General features: G+C 41.9%; 2 protein-coding genes across 2 annotated transcripts; both read right to left on the reverse strand.

Moving 5' to 3' along the window:
- Positions 1-1,376: 1,376 nt before the first annotated feature.
- On the reverse strand, positions 1,377-4,004 carry LOC149978786 (uncharacterized). Its single transcript, XM_090195810.1, has one exon. The coding sequence runs from the start codon at positions 3,373-3,375 to the stop codon at positions 1,876-1,878; it is 1,500 nt and encodes a 499-aa protein (XP_090051936.1). The 5' UTR covers positions 3,376-4,004; the 3' UTR covers positions 1,377-1,875.
- A 3,714-nt stretch (positions 4,005-7,718) lies between these two features.
- Positions 7,719-15,496, reverse strand: LOC149978787 (uncharacterized). The gene is made up of 4 exons (XM_090194325.1): positions 13,794-15,496; positions 8,255-8,599; positions 7,925-8,224; positions 7,719-7,787 (listed from the first exon to the last, which is right to left on the reverse strand). The coding sequence occupies exons 1-4, from the start codon at positions 14,865-14,867 to the stop codon at positions 7,719-7,721; spliced, it is 1,788 nt and encodes a 595-aa protein (XP_090050451.1). The 5' UTR covers positions 14,868-15,496.
- Positions 15,497-17,263: the final 1,767 nt, after the last annotated feature.

The raw sequence follows: 17,263 nt of genomic DNA on the forward strand, positions 1-17,263 counted from the left end.
CCATAGCTCTCTGTCCAGAGTGTTGATATTACATACAGACTAGTAGACAACATGTACATTACATTACCATGTTAGTTCAGAACGTTGGACATTACAGTGAACTTATAATAACAAACACAATCAGTAATCATCTGATTAGGAAAAACGCACCAATATGGTTCTTCGGGTCATGTGTCATGTCACATATCATGTGGGGACTGAGTTTTTGTTTGGTTTGTTCAGTTTGTTAATTTGTTTGCTTTTCATTGTCTCTGCTTCATTGTCTCTGCTAAAATCCGATACTGAGACTGTCCTCAGTGAAGATGGAACCTTGTAAATGTAAATGTGTGCAGGGACTTCAGGAGCCACCGTTGAATAAAGCCCTTTTCATTCCTTTAATATATTACGTTGAGTCGGTTTTCATTTCTGATTCTAGAAGTAATGAGTGAGAACGCATGTCATTCTCAAGAAAATGTGCAGACAAAAATATAAACGCAACATGCAACAATTTGAAAGATTTGACTGAGGTGCAGTTCACATAAGGAAATCAAACAATTGAAATAAATTAATTAGGTCCTGGGCAGGGGTGCTGCCATGGGAGGGCCTTGGATGGCATAGGCCCACCCACCTGGCAGCCAGACCCACCCACTGGGGAGCTAGGCCCAGCTAATCAGAATGAGTTTTTCCCTACAAACGGGCTTTATTACAGACAGAAATACTCCTCAGCCCCTGGTGTGGTCTGACAAATTCGCTAAAACGACATTGGAAAGTTTATGGTAAAGAAATTAACATTGACTTCTCTAGTAATGGCTCTGGTGAACATTTCCGCAGTCAGCATGCCAATTGCACGCTCCCTCAAAACTTCTGACATCTGTGGCATTGTGTTGTGTGACAAAACTGCTCATTTTAAAGTGGCCTCTTCTTTTCCCCAGTACAAGATGCACCTGTGTAATGATCATGCAGTTTAATCAGCTTCTTGATATGCCACACCTGGCAGGTGGATGGATTATCTTGGCCAAGGAGAAATGCTCACTAACAGGGATGTAAACACAACATTTGAGAGAAATAACCTTTTTGTACATATGGAACACTTCTGGGATTTTATTTCAGCTCATGAAACATGGGACCAATACTTTACATGTTGCGTTAATATTTTTGTTCAGTGTAGTTACATTGTAACCAAATGTCAGCAAAAGTTTTCAGTTTTTCCACAATGTTACATGTTTCTGAAGGTCACAGTGCAGTTACTCATTGACAAGTACTGAAGTTGAACTGCTAAACCACTGCATTTGTTGTTGAATTCTACGATATTTGATGATAAATCTAGATGTGTAACATGAGTGACCCTCATTAGAGATGTATTGTGGGTTTTAATGAAGATCCAAAACACATTCAAATAAAATTCTACAAAGTTTACTGAAGATAGAAATGGATGGGGTGGGGGCTTAGGGATCAGGGTTGGGGTCAATTCATTTTCAATTCAGTCAATTCAGTAAGTAAACTGAAATTCCAATAGCAATTCAAATTTACCTCATTGCCTCCTATGAGAAACAATTGGAATTGGAATTTTAGTTGACTTGCTGAATTGACTGAATATATCTGGAATTCACCCCAACCCTGGTAGGGTTTGGTGTGGGGGAGAGGGGCAGGGGTGTAGGTGGCGTTGAGGAGAAACAGAAGCATCATTCTGGATGCCTTCAGCAGTGAGTGAGTGCCCTCAGTGGGTGACTTCAGCATTGAGGCGGTCAACCAAGTGAATGTGCTCCTTCTTGGAAGCCACTTTAGCCTGAAAACAGACAAGTAGACAACAGAGAAAAATATTTTAAAGACAACCATTAACACTGGATATTAGTATAACAATAGTTAATAAATGATAACATATTACAGTACAAAAGATTATATAAGTATATAAGTATTACTGACAGGCATCCTGTTCTTTCTTGTGAACAGTCTCCGTAGAGATGAGACGAATCCGCCCCTTGTTTCCTTCTGATTGGCTACAGCAGTGGATGAAACAATGTGGCCATCAGCGGTAGAGGTAGACATTTTCTCAGCAGAGTGCTCCAGGCTGGTAGCAATAGCATCAACCTCATGGACCGAAGCATTGCAACTCTCGGTTGAAAACATAGAAATAGTGATGACTAGTCTACTTCTCTTGGTTGAGACATCAGCCACATGGACCTCAGGTTGGTTGGAGTCTCTCAGTGTGGAATCATCACGATCCTTCACTCTAGCGTCACTGCTGGACAGAACCTGAGACACTAGGCCTGCAGCAGACTGGATCAGGTTGTCTTCCTCGATGGAAACACTGGTGGACAGAACCTGAGACACTAGGCCTGCAGCAGACTGGATCAGGTCATTCTCCACGATGGCAACACTGGTGGACAGAACCTGAGACACTAGGACTGCAGCAGACTGGATCAGGTCATTCTCCATGATGGTAACACTGGTAGACAGAAGCTGAGACACTAGGCCTACAGCAGACTGGATCAGGTCATTCTCCACGATGGTAACACTGGTAGACAGAACCTGAGACACTAGGACTGCAGCAGACTGGATCAGGTCATTCTCCACGATGGAAACACTGGTGGACAGAACCTGAGACACTAGGACTGCAGCAGACTGGATCAGGTCATTCTCCATGATGGTAACACTGGTGGACAGAACCTGAGACACTAGGACTGCAGCAGACTGGATCAGGTCATTCTCCATGATGGTAACACTGGTGGACAGAACCTGAGACACTAGGCCTGCAGCAGACTGGATCAGGTTGTCTTCCTCGATGGAAACACTGGTGGACAGAACCTGAGACACTAGGACTGCAGCAGACTGGATCAGGTCATTCTCCACGATGGAAACACTGGTGGACAGAACCTGAGACACTAGGCCTGCAGCAGACTGAATCAGGTCATTCTCCACGATGGAAACACTGGTGGACAGAACCTGAGACACTAGGACTGCAGCAGACTGGATCAGGTCATTCTCCACGATGGAAACACTGGTAGACAGAACCTGAGACACTAGGCCTGCAGCAGACTGGATCAGGTCATTCTCCACGATGGTAACACTGGTAGACAGAAGCTGAGACACTAGGCCTGCAGCAGACTGGATCCGGTTGTCTTCCTCGATGGAAACACTGGTGGACAGAACCTGAGAAGTCTGCAGGAGTGTCAGTGGCTCCCACTCATCCAGGAAGAAGCTCTCGACAGAAGGGAAGCTTCTTCCTTTCAGAGCTGGGGGAATGTAGGGGGTGTACCCAACAGTCCAGAGCAGAGAGCTGTCGATGGCATTCTCGTAGTGGTACTTGTCACCAAGTACCTCTGCAAAGCTCTGAACAATTTTCCGACTCTCTGACTCTGGACCACCAAGGGCGTTGAGTTGGGTCACCGTTGACATCCACCCTGACAGAAACACCAACACAGGGTTAACTAAACTGATTTCAGCATTACAATTAAGGGATATTCTTCATTGCATTCTTCATATTCTTCATGCATCCCAATAACATCTCATTTCTGCTGAAGTGTGCACTCATTCACCACTTCCCACAAATCTAAAAACATTCGGCTAGTAGGGGCTAGGTAGAGTTTTAGCCATATTTAATATACCAGTCATTTCCTTTCAAATCAGTAAAGGGAGGTGAACAAGTGCACATTTTGGGTGGAAGAGAGAGAGATAATTGGGACATAAAGCATTTTCATTGGCCAAAATAAAACCATTGTCAGCTGGAAAACTTCATTTCGCATGGTTACATTGTTTGGTAACTAACAACAAACCCCTAAAGCCGTATCTTCTATGTTGTTTTTTATTTCCTTTCCAGTAGGAATTACACCTTCAATTAATATTTGTATTTACAGACGGAAATGTATGTTATTGTTCATACCTGAATTGACTTCGTTGTCCTTAATGGAACAACGTCTGTCTTCAGGGAAGATGAATGAAAAGCTTGCCATAATAATGCTGTCTCTCTCGTTGTTTGTCGATCAAGAACTGACGATTTATTGAGAGTTCTGGACATATCTCTTGGGTTCTGGAGTTCCATGTGAAGCGTCGGCATTGTGACCCTCTCGGTCGCATAGAGATGGAACACGTCATTGCACATAGTTTCGAATCAGAATGGAATTCTAATTCGCTTTACCACAAGCTATAGCCATAAACAAAATGTAAACAAGTTTAATTTCTTATTTTTAATTGATTATAAAATATAGAGTAATCTAGTGTCATAACACCATAACAACGTTTATGCATTACTGCAAAGAGACCGTGCGTAAAAGCGCAGGACGTGCGCACTGTCACAGAAATGAGTGTCCTCAGCCCTGCACTTTTCCTCACCTGGGCAGTGTAGGCGTACCCGCGCCTATAGTCATTTTGCCCTATCTCTCCAGTTCAGTGCCTTGTACACACACTTGCACATGTGTACAAAGCATTCAGAAAACAATAAAAAAAAATTCACCATATTCGACTATTGAGTGAAATAGAGCTCTCAGAAAAGGATGCTACGAATAGAGAATTTAAAGAACTGTACAGGCAGTCTTCTATTACAATACACGGTTCTGGCTATAGGCATTATATGATGGTTAGACAAACAGAAGGACAATTTGATATACGCTTGAGTCCTATTGTCTGTTATTTATCAAACAAAACTGACATTCACCAAGAACAATCAGAAAATACTATTATTTTTGACGAAGGCTCAATACTTTCTGCCAATTCAATGGTACATGACTGAGGCTCCACACACATGTGTAGTAGAGTTTTTGTTCAGGTAACATTGTACTGTGATATATATGAACATTAGAGAGGCTGCAGTATGGAGCCAGTCATTTTTCCCGAGTTGTCCACTCACTGCTGATGATGTAACAGAGCATCTACATGATGTAGCCAGCACAACATTTCAGGTTTCAGGTTTCAATTTCAATACCATGACTCAGTCATGTCTCAAAGGAGATCACCGCAATAAGCCAGCAGAACAAGCAGAACAATTACAGAAGAACCAGACACTGAAAATCAACCACCACCACCAAGCAAACCCCAGGAGACCCAGAGGTAGCCACCGATCGGCCCAAATCCACCTGCCAGGAATCCCTCTTCGGTGGCACCTTGTTCAACCTAGACTCTGTCTTCTCAGACACTATCTTTAGCGAGTCGGTAGTCACCACCACTACTAGTAACAACAGCAATAATAACGATAAGAACCAGACTTTCCTCTGTCTGAACCCAGAACTGGAGCGTAACGTCCGTTTCCCGGCCCTGAGTCAGGAGTCCACTAACGGCACGGCACTGGGACGCATGGACAATGTACAGAGCCAAAATGGAGGACAAGAAGACTGTGAGAGTAATACTGTGGAAATCACTCCGTGCTGATTGCTGATGACAAGCAGTTTGTAGTTGCATGTATACGGTCCTGTATTGAGTTCTGCAATAGAAACAGGGAGTTGTGGATGTCAGTACCAACATAGTACCAACCATTACCAACGTAGAACTAATCATTACCAATGTAGTACCAACATTGTTTAAAAGAGATGCAAACATAATTATTTCCTATTGTGTTGATGCAATAACTGTTCTTCTTCTTATAGGTGCTTTTGAAGTAGTGATGTTTTGGTTTTAGGCACTTTTCACAAGTCATTATAACTCTGTGTTATACAGTATTATAAGATCTCTGTTTCTGGGCTGAGATTATAGACTGTATATAATGATAAGATGAACTGAAAACATACAAAGACACATTCACATACTACACTTGTTTCTCTAATGTACAGATTTTTTATATTTAGTCCAAATGAAGATATAAATAGAATGTACTTTTAGGGAATAAGTTGTTGTTTTCAAAAAAGCACATCGACAATCTTCCTTTGTTGTTTGACAAAAGTTTTCAGTATTATGTTTTTATTAGTATTTATATAAGTCTGTGTTGATATTTGTGTTTTAATTTGTGTTAATAGGCCGTGTCACTCTACAAATGCTTCAACGCCCTATTCATATGTACTTTTTGTTGTCCCATACAGTAGATCTAGTTATAAACATAAATCCTTCAACCGAAAAACCATAGCTCTCTGTCCAGAGTGTTGATATCACATACAGACTAGTAGACAACATGTACATTACATTACCATGTTAGTTCAGAACGTTGGACATTACAGTGAACTTATAATAACAAACACAATCAGTAATCATCTGATTAGGAAAAACGCACCAATATGGTTCTTCGGGTCATGTGTCATGTCACATATCATGTGGGGACTGAGTTTTTGTTTGGTTTGTTCAGTTTGTTAATTTGTTTGCTTTTCATTGTCTCTGCTTCATTGTCTCTGCTAAAATCCGATACTGAGACTGTCCTCAGTGAAGATGGAACCTTGTAAATGTAAATGTGTGCAGGGACTTCAGGAGCCACCGTTGAATAAAGCCCTTTTCATTCCTTTAATATATTACGTTGAGTCGGTTTTCATTTCTGATTCTAGAAGTAATGAGTGAGAACGCATGTCATTCTCAAGAAAATGTGCAGACAAAAATATAAACGCAACATGCAACAATTTGAAAGATTTGACTGAGGTGCAGTTCACATAAGGAAATCAAACAATTGAAATAAATTAATTAGGTCCTGGGCAGGGGTGCTGCCATGGGAGGGCCTTGGATGGCATAGGCCCACCCACCTGGCAGCCAGACCCACCCACTGGGGAGCTAGGCCCAGCTAATCAGAATGAGTTTTTCCCTACAAACGGGCTTTATTACAGACAGAAATACTTCTCAGCCCCTGGTGTGGTCTGCCAAATTCGCTAAAACGACATTGGAAAGTTTATGGTAAAGAAATTAACATTGACTTCTCTAGTAATGGCTCTGGTGAACATTTCCGCAGTCAGCATGCCAATTGCACGCTCCCTCAAAACTTCTGACATCTGTGGCATTGTGTTGTGTGACAAAACTGCTCATTTTAAAGTGGCCTCTTCTTTTCCCCAGTACAAGATGCACCTGTGTAATGATCATGCAGTTTAATCAGCTTCTTGATATGCCACACCTGGCAGGTGGATGGATTATCTTGGCCAAGGAGAAATGCTCACTAACAGGGATGTAAACACAACATTTGAGAGAAATAACCTTTTTGTACATATGGAACACTTCTGGGATTTTATTTCAGCTCATGAAACATGGGACCAATACTTTACATGTTGCGTTAATATTTTTGTTCAGTGTAGTTACATTGTAACCAAATGTCAGCAAAAGTTTTCAGTTTTTCCACAATGTTACATGTTTCTGAAGGTCACAGTGCAGTTACTCATTGACAAGTACTGAAGTTGAACTGCTAAACCACTGCATTTGTTGTTGAATTCTACGATATTTGATGATAAATCTAGATGTGTAACATGACTGACCCTCATTAGAGATGTATTGTGGGTTTTAATGAAGATCCAAAACACATTCAAATAAAATTCTACAAAGTTTACTGAAGATAGAAATGGATGGGGTGGGGGCTTAGGGATCAGGGTTGGGGTCAATTCATTTTCAATTCAGTCAATTCAGTAAGTAAACTGAAATTCCAATAGCAATTCAAATTTACCTCATTGCCTCCTATGAGAAACAATTGGAATTGGAATTTTAGTTGACTTGCTGAATTGACTGAATATATCTGGAATTCACCCCAACCCTGGTAGGGTTTGGTGTGGGGGAGAGGGGCAGGGGTGTAGGTGGCGTTGAGGAGAAACAGAAGCATCATTCTGGATGCCTTCAGCAGTGAGTGAGTGCCCTCAGTGGGTGACTTCAGCATTGAGGCGGTCAACCAAGTGAATGTGCTCCTTCTTGGAAGCCACTTTATCCTGAAAACAGACAAGTAGACAACAGAGAAAAATATTTTAAAGACAACCATTAACACTGGATATTAGTATAACAATAGTTAATAAATGATAACATATTACAGTACAAAAGATTATATAAGTATATAAGTATTACTGACAGGCATCCTGTTCTTTCTTGTGAACAGTCTCCGTAGAGATGAGACGAATCCGCCCCTTGTTTCCTTCTGATTGGCTACAGCAGTGGATGAAACAATGTGGCCATCAGCGGTAGAGGTAGACATTTTCTCAGCAGAGTGCTCCAGGCTGGTAGCAATAGCATCAACCTCATGGACCGAAGCATTGCAACTCTCGGGTGAAAACATAGAAATAGTGATGACTAGTCTACTTCTCTTGGTTGAGACATCAGCCACATGGACCTCAGGTTGGTTGGAGTCTCTCAGTGTGGAATCATCACGATCCTTCACTCTAGCGTCACTGCTGGACAGAACCTGAGACACTAGGCCTGCAGCAGACTGGATCAGGTCATTCTCCACGATGGTAACACTGGTGGACAGAACCTGAGACACTAGGCCTGCAGCAGACTGGATCAGGTTGTCTTCCTCGATGGAAACACTGGTGGACAGAACCTGAGACACTAGGCCTGCAGCAGACTGGATCAGGTCATTCTCCACGATGGTAACACTGGTGGACAGAACCTGAGACACTAGACCTGCAGCAGACTGGATCAGGTCATTCTCCACGATGGAAACACTGGTGGACAGAACCTGAGACACTAGGACTGCAGCAGACTGGATCAGGTCATTCTCCACGATGGAAACACTGGTGGACAGAACCTGAGAAGTCTGCAGGAGTGTCAGTGGCTCCCACTCATCCAGGAAGAAGCTCTCGACAGAAGGGAAGCTTCTTCCTTTCAGAGCTGGGGGAATGTAGGGGGTGTACCCAACAGTCCAGAGCAGAGAGCTGTCGATGGCATTCTCGTAGTGGTACTTGTCACCAAGTACCTCTGCAAAGCTCTGAACAATTTTCCGACTCTCTGACTCTGGACCACCAAGGGCGTTGAGTTGGGTCACCGTTGACATCCACCCTGACAGAAACACCAACACAGGGTTAACTAAACTGATTTCAGCATTACAATTAAGGGATATTCTTCATTGCATTCTTCATATTCTTCATGCATCCCAATAACATCTCATTTCTGCTGAAGTGTGCACTCATTCACCACTTCCCACAAATCTAAAAACATTCGGCTAGTAGGGGCTAGGTAGAGTTTTAGCCATATTTAATATACCAGTCATTTCCTTTCAAATCAGTAAAGGGAGGTGAACAAGTGCACATTTTGGGTGGAAGAGAGAGAGATAATTGGGACATAAAGCATTTTCATTGGCCAAAATAAAACCATTGTCAGCTGGAAAACTTCATTTCGCATGGTTACATTGTTTGGTAACTAACAACAAACCCCTAAAGCCGTATCTTCTATGTTGTTTTTTATTTCCTTTCCAGTAGGAATTACACCTTCAATTAATATTTGTATTTACAGACGGAAATGTATGTTATTGTTCATACCTGAATTGACTTCGTTGTCCTTAATGGAACAACGTCTGTCTTCAGGGAAGATGAATGAAAAGCTTGCCATAATAATGCTGTCTCTCTCGTTGTTTGTCGATCAAGAACTGACGATTTATTGAGAGTTCTGGACATATCTCTTGGGTTCTGGAGTTCCATGTGAAGCGTCGGCATTGTGACCCTCTCGGTCGCATAGAGATGGAACACGTCATTGCACATTGTTTCGAATCAGAATGGAATTCTAATTCGCTTTACCACAAGCTATAGCCATAAACAAAATGTAAACAAGTTTAATTTCTTATTTTTAATTGATTATAAAATATAGAGTAATCTAGTGTCATAACACCATAACAACGTTTATGCATTACTGCAAAGAGACCGTGCGTAAAAGCGCAGGACGTGCGCACTGTCACAGAAATGAGTGTCCTCAGCCCTGCACTTTTCCTCACCTGGGCAGTGTAGGCGTACCCGCGCCTATAGTCATTTTGCCCTATCTCTCCAGTTCAGTGCCTTGTACACACACTTGCACATGTGTACAAAGCATTCAGAAAACAATAAAAAAAATTTCACCATATTCGACTATTGAGTGAAATAGAGCTCTCAGAAAAGGATGCTACGAATAGAGAATTTAAAGAACTGTACAGGCAGTCTTCTATTACAATACACGGTTCTGGCTATAGGCATTATATGATGGTTAGACAAACAGAAGGACAATTTGATATACGCTTGAGTCCTATTGTCTGTTATTTATCAAACAAAACTGACATTCACCAAGAACAATCAGAAAACACTATTATTTTTGACGAAGGCTCAATACTTTCTGCCAATTCAATGGTACATGACTGAGGCTCCACACACATGTGTAGTAGAGTTTTTGTTCAGGTAACATTGTACTGTGATATATATGAACATTAGAGAGGCTGCAGTATGGAGCCAGTCATTTTTCCCGAGTTGTCCACTCACTGCTGATGATGTAACAGAGCATCTACATGATGTAGCCAGCACAACATTTCAGGTTTCAGGTTTCAATTTCAATACCATGACTCAGTCATGTCACAAAGGAGATCACCGCAATAAGCCAGCAGAACAAGCAGAACAATACAGAAGAACCAGACACTGAAAATCAACCACCACCACCAAGCAAACCCCCCAGAGACCCAGAGGTAGCCACCGATCGACCCAAATCCACCTGCCAGGAATCCCTCTTCGGTGGCACCTTGTTCAACCTAGACTCTGTCTTCTCAGACACTATCTTTAGCGAGTCGGTAGTCACCACCACTACTAGTAACAACAGCAATAATAACGATAAGAACCAGACTTTCCTCTGTCTGAACCCAGAACTGGAGCGTAACGTCCGTTTCCCGGCCCTGAGTCAGGAGTCCACTAACGGCACGGCACTGGGACGCATGGACAATGTACAGAGCCAAAATGGAGGACAAGAAGACTGTGAGAGTAATACTGTGGAAATCACTCCGTGCTGATTGCTGATGACAAGCAGTTTGTAGTTGCATGTATACGGTCCTGTATTGAGTTCTGCAATAGAAACAGGGAGTTGTGGATGTCAGTACCAACATAGTACCAACCATTACCAACGTAGAACTAATCATTACCAATGTAGTACCAACATTGTTTAAAAGAGATGCAAACATAATTATTTCCTATTGTGTTGATGCAATAACTGTTCTTCTTCTTATAGGTGCTTTTGAAGTAGTGATGTTTTGGTTTTAGGCACTTTTCACAAGTCATTATAACTCTGTGTTATACAGTATTATAAGATCTCTGTTTCTGGGCTGAGATTATAGACTGTATATAATGATAAGATGAACTGAAAACATACAAAGACACATTCACATACTACACTTGTTTCTCTAATGTACAGATTTTTTATATTTAGTCCAAATGAAGATATAAATAGAATGTACTTTTAGGGAATAAGTTGTTGTTTTCAAAAAAGCACATTGACAATCTTCCTTTGTTGTTTGACAAAAGTTTTCAGTATTATGTTTTTATTAGTATTTATATAAGTCTGTGTTGATATTTGTGTTTTAATTTGTGTTAATAGGCCGTGTCACTCTACAAATGCTTCAACTCCCTATTCATATGTACTTTTTGTTGTCCCATACAGTAGATCTAGTTATAAACATAAATCCTTCAACCGAAAAACCATAGCTCTCTGTCCAGAGTGTTGATATCACATACAGACTAGTAGACAACATGTACATTACATTACCATGTTAGTTCAGAACGTTGGACATTACAGTGAACTTATAATAACAAACACAATCAGTAATCATCTGATTAGGAAAAACGCACCAATATGGTTCTTCGGGTCATGTGTCATGTCACATATCATGTGGGGACTGAGTTTTTGTTTGGTTTGTTCAGTTTGTTAATTTGTTTGCTTTTCATTGTCTCTGCTTCATTGTCTCTGCTAAAATCCGATACTGAGACTGTCCTCAGTGAAGATGGAACCTTGTAAATGTAAATGTGTGCAGGGACTTCAGGAGCCACCGTTGAATAAAGCCCTTTTCATTCCTTTAATATATTACGTTGAGTCGGTTTTCATTTCTGATTCTAGAAGTAATGAGTGAGAACGCATGTCATTCTCAAGAAAATGTGCAGACAAAAATATAAACGCAACATGCAACAATTTGAAAGATTTGACTGAGGTGCAGTTCACATAAGGAAATCAAACAATTGAAATAAATTAATTAGGTCCTGGGCAGGGGTGCTGCCATGGGAGGGCCTTGGATGGCATAGGCCCACCCACCTGGCAGCCAGACCCACCCACTGGGGAGCTAGGCCCAGCTAATCAGAATGAGTTTTTCCCTACAAACGGGCTTTATTACAGACAGAAATACTCCTCAGCCCCTGGTGTGGTCTGCCAAATTCGCTAAAACGACATTGGAAAGTTTATGGTAAAGAAATTAACATTGACTTCTCTAGTAATGGCTCTGGTGAACATTTCCGCAGTCAGCATGCCAATTGCACGCTCCCTCAAAACTTCTGACATCTGTGGCATTGTGTTGTGTGACAAAACTGCTCATTTTAAAGTGGCCTCTTCTTTTCCCCAGTACAAGATGCACCTGTGTAATGATCATGCAGTTTAATCAGCTTCTTGATATGCCACACCTGGCAGGTGGATGGATTATCTTGGCCAAGGAGAAATGCTCACTAACAGGGATGTAAACACAACATTTGAGAGAAATAACCTTTTTGTACATATGGAACACTTCTGGGATTTTATTTCAGCTCATGAAACATGGGACCAATACTTTACATGTTGCGCTAATATTTTTGTTCAGTGTAGTTACATTGTAACCAAATGTCAGCAAAAGTTTTCAGTTTTTCCACAATGTTACATGTTTCTGAAGGTCACAGTGCAGTTACTCATTGACAAGTACTGAAGTTGAACTGCTAAACCACTGCATTTGTTGTTGAATTCTACGATATTTGATGATAAATCTAGATGTGTAACATGAGTGACCCTCATTAGAGATGTATTGTGGGTTTTAATGAAGATCCAAAACACATTCAAATAAAATTCTACAAAGTTTACTGAAGATAGAAATGGATGGGGTGGGGGCTTAGGGATCAGGGTTGGGGTCAATTCATTTTCAATTCAGTCAATTCAGTAAGTAAACTGAAATTCCAATAGCAATTCAAATTTACCTCATTGCCTCCTATGAGAAACAATTGGAATTGGAATTTTAGTTGACTTGCTGAATTGACTGAATATATCTGGAATTCACCCCAACCCTGGTAGGGTTTGGTGTGGGGGAGAGGGGCAGGGGTGTAGGTGGCGTTGAGGAGAAACAGAAGCATCATTCTGGATGCCTTCAGCAGTGAGTGAGTGCCCTCAGTGGGTGACTTCAGCATTGAGGCGGTCAACCAAGTGAATGTGCTCCTTCTTGGAAGCCACTTTAGCCTGAAAACAGACAAGTAGACAACAGAGAAAAATATTTTAAAGACAACCATTAACACTGGATATTAGTATAACAATAGTTAATAAATGATAACATATTACAGTACAAAAGATTATATAAGTATATAAGTATTACTGACAGGCATCCTGTTCTTTCTTGTGAACAGTCTCCGTAGAGATGAGACGAATCCGCCCCTTGTTTCCTTCTGATTGGCTACAGCAGTGGATGAAACAATGTGGCCATCAGCGGTAGAGGTAGACATTTTCTCAGCAGAGTGCTCCAGGCTGGTAGCAATAGCATCAACCTCATGGACCGAAGCATTGCAACTCTCGGTTGAAAACATAGAAATAGTGATGACTAGTCTACTTCTCTTGGTTGAGACATCAGCCACATGGACCTCAGGTTGGTTGGAGTCTCTCAGTGTGGAATCATCACGATCCTTCACTCTAGCGTCACTGCTGGACAGAACCTGAGACACTAGGCCTGCAGCAGACTGGATCAGGTTGTCTTCCTCGATGGAAACACTGGTGGACAGAACCTGAGACACTAGGCCTGCAGCAGACTGGATCAGGTCATTCTCCACGATGGCAACACTGGTGGACAGAACCTGAGACACTAGGACTGCAGCAGACTGGATCAGGTCATTCTCCATGATGGTAACACTGGTAGACAGAAGCTGAGACACTAGGCCTACAGCAGACTGGATCAGGTCATTCTCCACGATGGTAACACTGGTAGACAGAACCTGAGACACTAGGACTGCAGCAGACTGGATCAGGTCATTCTCCACGATGGAAACACTGGTGGACAGAACCTGAGACACTAGGACTGCAGCAGACTGGATCAGGTCATTCTCCATGATGGTAACACTGGTGGACAGAACCTGAGACACTAGGACTGCAGCAGACTGGATCAGGTCATTCTCCATGATGGTAACACTGGTGGACAGAACCTGAGACACTAGGCCTGCAGCAGACTGGATCAGGTTGTCTTCCTCGATGGAAACACTGGTGGACAGAACCTGAGACACTAGGACTGCAGCAGACTGGATCAGGTCATTCTCCACGATGGAAACACTGGTGGACAGAACCTGAGACACTAGGCCTGCAGCAGACTGAATCAGGTCATTCTCCACGATGGAAACACTGGTGGACAGAACCTGAGACACTAGGACTGCAGCAGACTGGATCAGGTCATTCTCCACGATGGAAACACTGGTAGACAGAACCTGAGACACTAGGCCTGCAGCAGACTGGATCAGGTCATTCTCCACGATGGTAACACTGGTAGACAGAAGCTGAGACACTAGGCCTGCAGCAGACTGGATCCGGTTGTCTTCCTCGATGGAAACACTGGTGGACAGAACCTGAGAAGTCTGCAGGAGTGTCAGTGGCTCCCACTCATCCAGGAAGAAGCTCTCGACAGAAGGGAAGCTTCTTCCTTTCAGAGCTGGGGGAATGTAGGGGGTGTACCCAACAGTCCAGAGCAGAGAGCTGTCGATGGCATTCTCGTAGTGGTACTTGTCACCAAGTACCTCTGCAAAGCTCTGAACAATTTTCCGACTCTCTGACTCTGGACCACCAAGGGCGTTGAGTTGGGTCACCGTTGACATCCACCCTGACAGAAACACCAACACAGGGTTAACTAAACTGATTTCAGCATTACAATTAAGGGATATTCTTCATTGCATTCTTCATATTCTTCATGCATCCCAATAACATCTCATTTCTGCTGAAGTGTGCACTCATTCACCACTTCCCACAAATCTAAAAACATTCGGCTAGTAGGGGCTAGGTAGAGTTTTAGCCATATTTAATATACCAGTCATTTCCTTTCAAATCAGTAAAGGGAGGTGAACAAGTGCACATTTTGGGTGGAAGAGAGAGAGATAATTGGGACATAAAGCATTTTCATTGGCCAAAATAAAACCATTGTCAGCTGGAAAACTTCATTTCGCATGGTTACATTGTTTGGTAACTAACAACAAACCCCTAAAGCCGTATCTTCTATGTTGTTTTTTATTTCCTTTCCAGTAGGAATTACACCTTCAATTAATATTTGTATTTACAGACGGAAATGTATGTTATTGTTCATACCTGAATTGACTTCGTTGTCCTTAATGGAACAACGTCTGTCTTCAGGGAAGATGAATGAAAAGCTTGCCATAATAATGCTGTCTCTCTCGTTGTTTGTCGATCAAGAACTGACGATTTATTGAGAGTTCTGGACATATCTCTTGGGTTCTGGAGTTCCATGTGAAGCGTCGGCATTGTGACCCTCTCGGTCGCATAGAGATGGAACACGTCATTGCACATAGTTTCGAATCAGAATGGAATTCTAATTCGCTTTACCACAAGCTATAGCCATAAACAAAATGTAAACAAGTTTAATTTCTTATTTTTAATTGATTATAAAATATAGAGTAATCTAGTGTCATAACACCATAACAACGTTTATGCATTACTGCAAAGAGACCGTGCGTAAAAGCGCAGGACGTGCGCACTGTCACAGAAATGAGTGTCCTCAGCCCTGCACTTTTCCTCACCTGGGCAGTGTAGGCGTACCCGCGCCTATAGTCATTTTGCCCTATCTCTCCAGTTCAGTGCCTTGTACACACACTTGCACATGTGTACAAAGCATTCAGAAAACAATAAAAAAAAATTCACCATATTCGACTATTGAGTGAAATAGAGCTCTCAGAAAAGGATGCTACGAATAGAGAATTTAAAGAACTGTACAGGCAGTCTTCTATTACAATACACGGTTCTGGCTATAGGCATTATATGATGGTTAGACAAACAGAAGGACAATTTGATATACGCTTGAGTCCTATTGTCTGTTATTTATCAAACAAAACTGACATTCACCAAGAACAATCAGAAAATACTATTATTTTTGACGAAGGCTCAATACTTTCTGCCAATTCAATGGTACATGACTGAGGCTCCACACACATGTGTAGTAGAGTTTTTGTTCAGGTAACATTGTACTGTGATATATATGAACATTAGAGAGGCTGCAGTATGGAGCCAGTCATTTTTCCCGAGTTGTCCACTCACTGCTGATGATGTAACAGAGCATCTACATGATGTAGCCAGCACAACATTTCAGGTTTCAGGTTTCAATTTCAATACCATGACTCAGTCATGTCTCAAAGGAGATCACCACAATAAGCCAGCAGAACAAGCAGAACAATTACAGAAGAACCAGACACTGAAAATCAACCACCACCACCAAGCAAACCCCAGGAGACCCAGAGGTAGCCACCGATCGGCCCAAATCCACCTGCCAGGAATCCCTCTTCGGTGGCACCTTGTTCAACCTAGACTCTGTCTTCTCAGACACTATCTTTAGCGAGTCGGTAGTCACCACCACTACTAGTAACAACAGCAATAATAACGATAAGAACCAGACTTTCCTCTGTCTGAACCCAGAACTGGAGCGTAACGTCCGTTTCCCGGCCCTGAGTCAGGAGTCCACTAACGGCACGGCACTGGGACGCATGGACAATGTACAGAGCCAAAATGGAGGACAAGAAGACTGTGAGAGTAATACTGTGGAAATCACTCCGTGCTGATTGCTGATGACAAGCAGTTTGTAGTTGCATGTATATGGTCCTGTATTGAGTTCTGCAATAGAAACAGGGAGTTGTGGATGTCAGTACCAACATAGTACCAACCATTACCAACGTAGAACTAATCATTACCAATGTAGTACCAACATTGTTTAAAAGAGATGCAAACATAATTATTTCCTATTGTGTTGATGCAATAACTGTTCTTCTTCTTATAGGTGCTTTTGAAGTAGTGATGTTTTGGTTTTAGGCACTTTTCACAAGTCATTATAACTCTGTGTTATACAGTATTATAAGATCTCTGTTTCTGGGCTGAGATTATAGACTGTATATAATGATAAGATGAACTGAAAACATACAAAGACACATTCACATACTACACTTGTTTCTCTAATGTACAGATTTTTTATATTTAGTCCAAATGAAGATATAAA

This window comes from Oncorhynchus mykiss, chromosome 13 (genome assembly GCF_057628025.1).
Source record: "Oncorhynchus mykiss isolate SJ-2025 chromosome 13, ASM5762802v1, whole genome shotgun sequence".
NCBI classification, from domain to species: domain Eukaryota; kingdom Metazoa; phylum Chordata; class Actinopteri; order Salmoniformes; family Salmonidae; genus Oncorhynchus; species Oncorhynchus mykiss.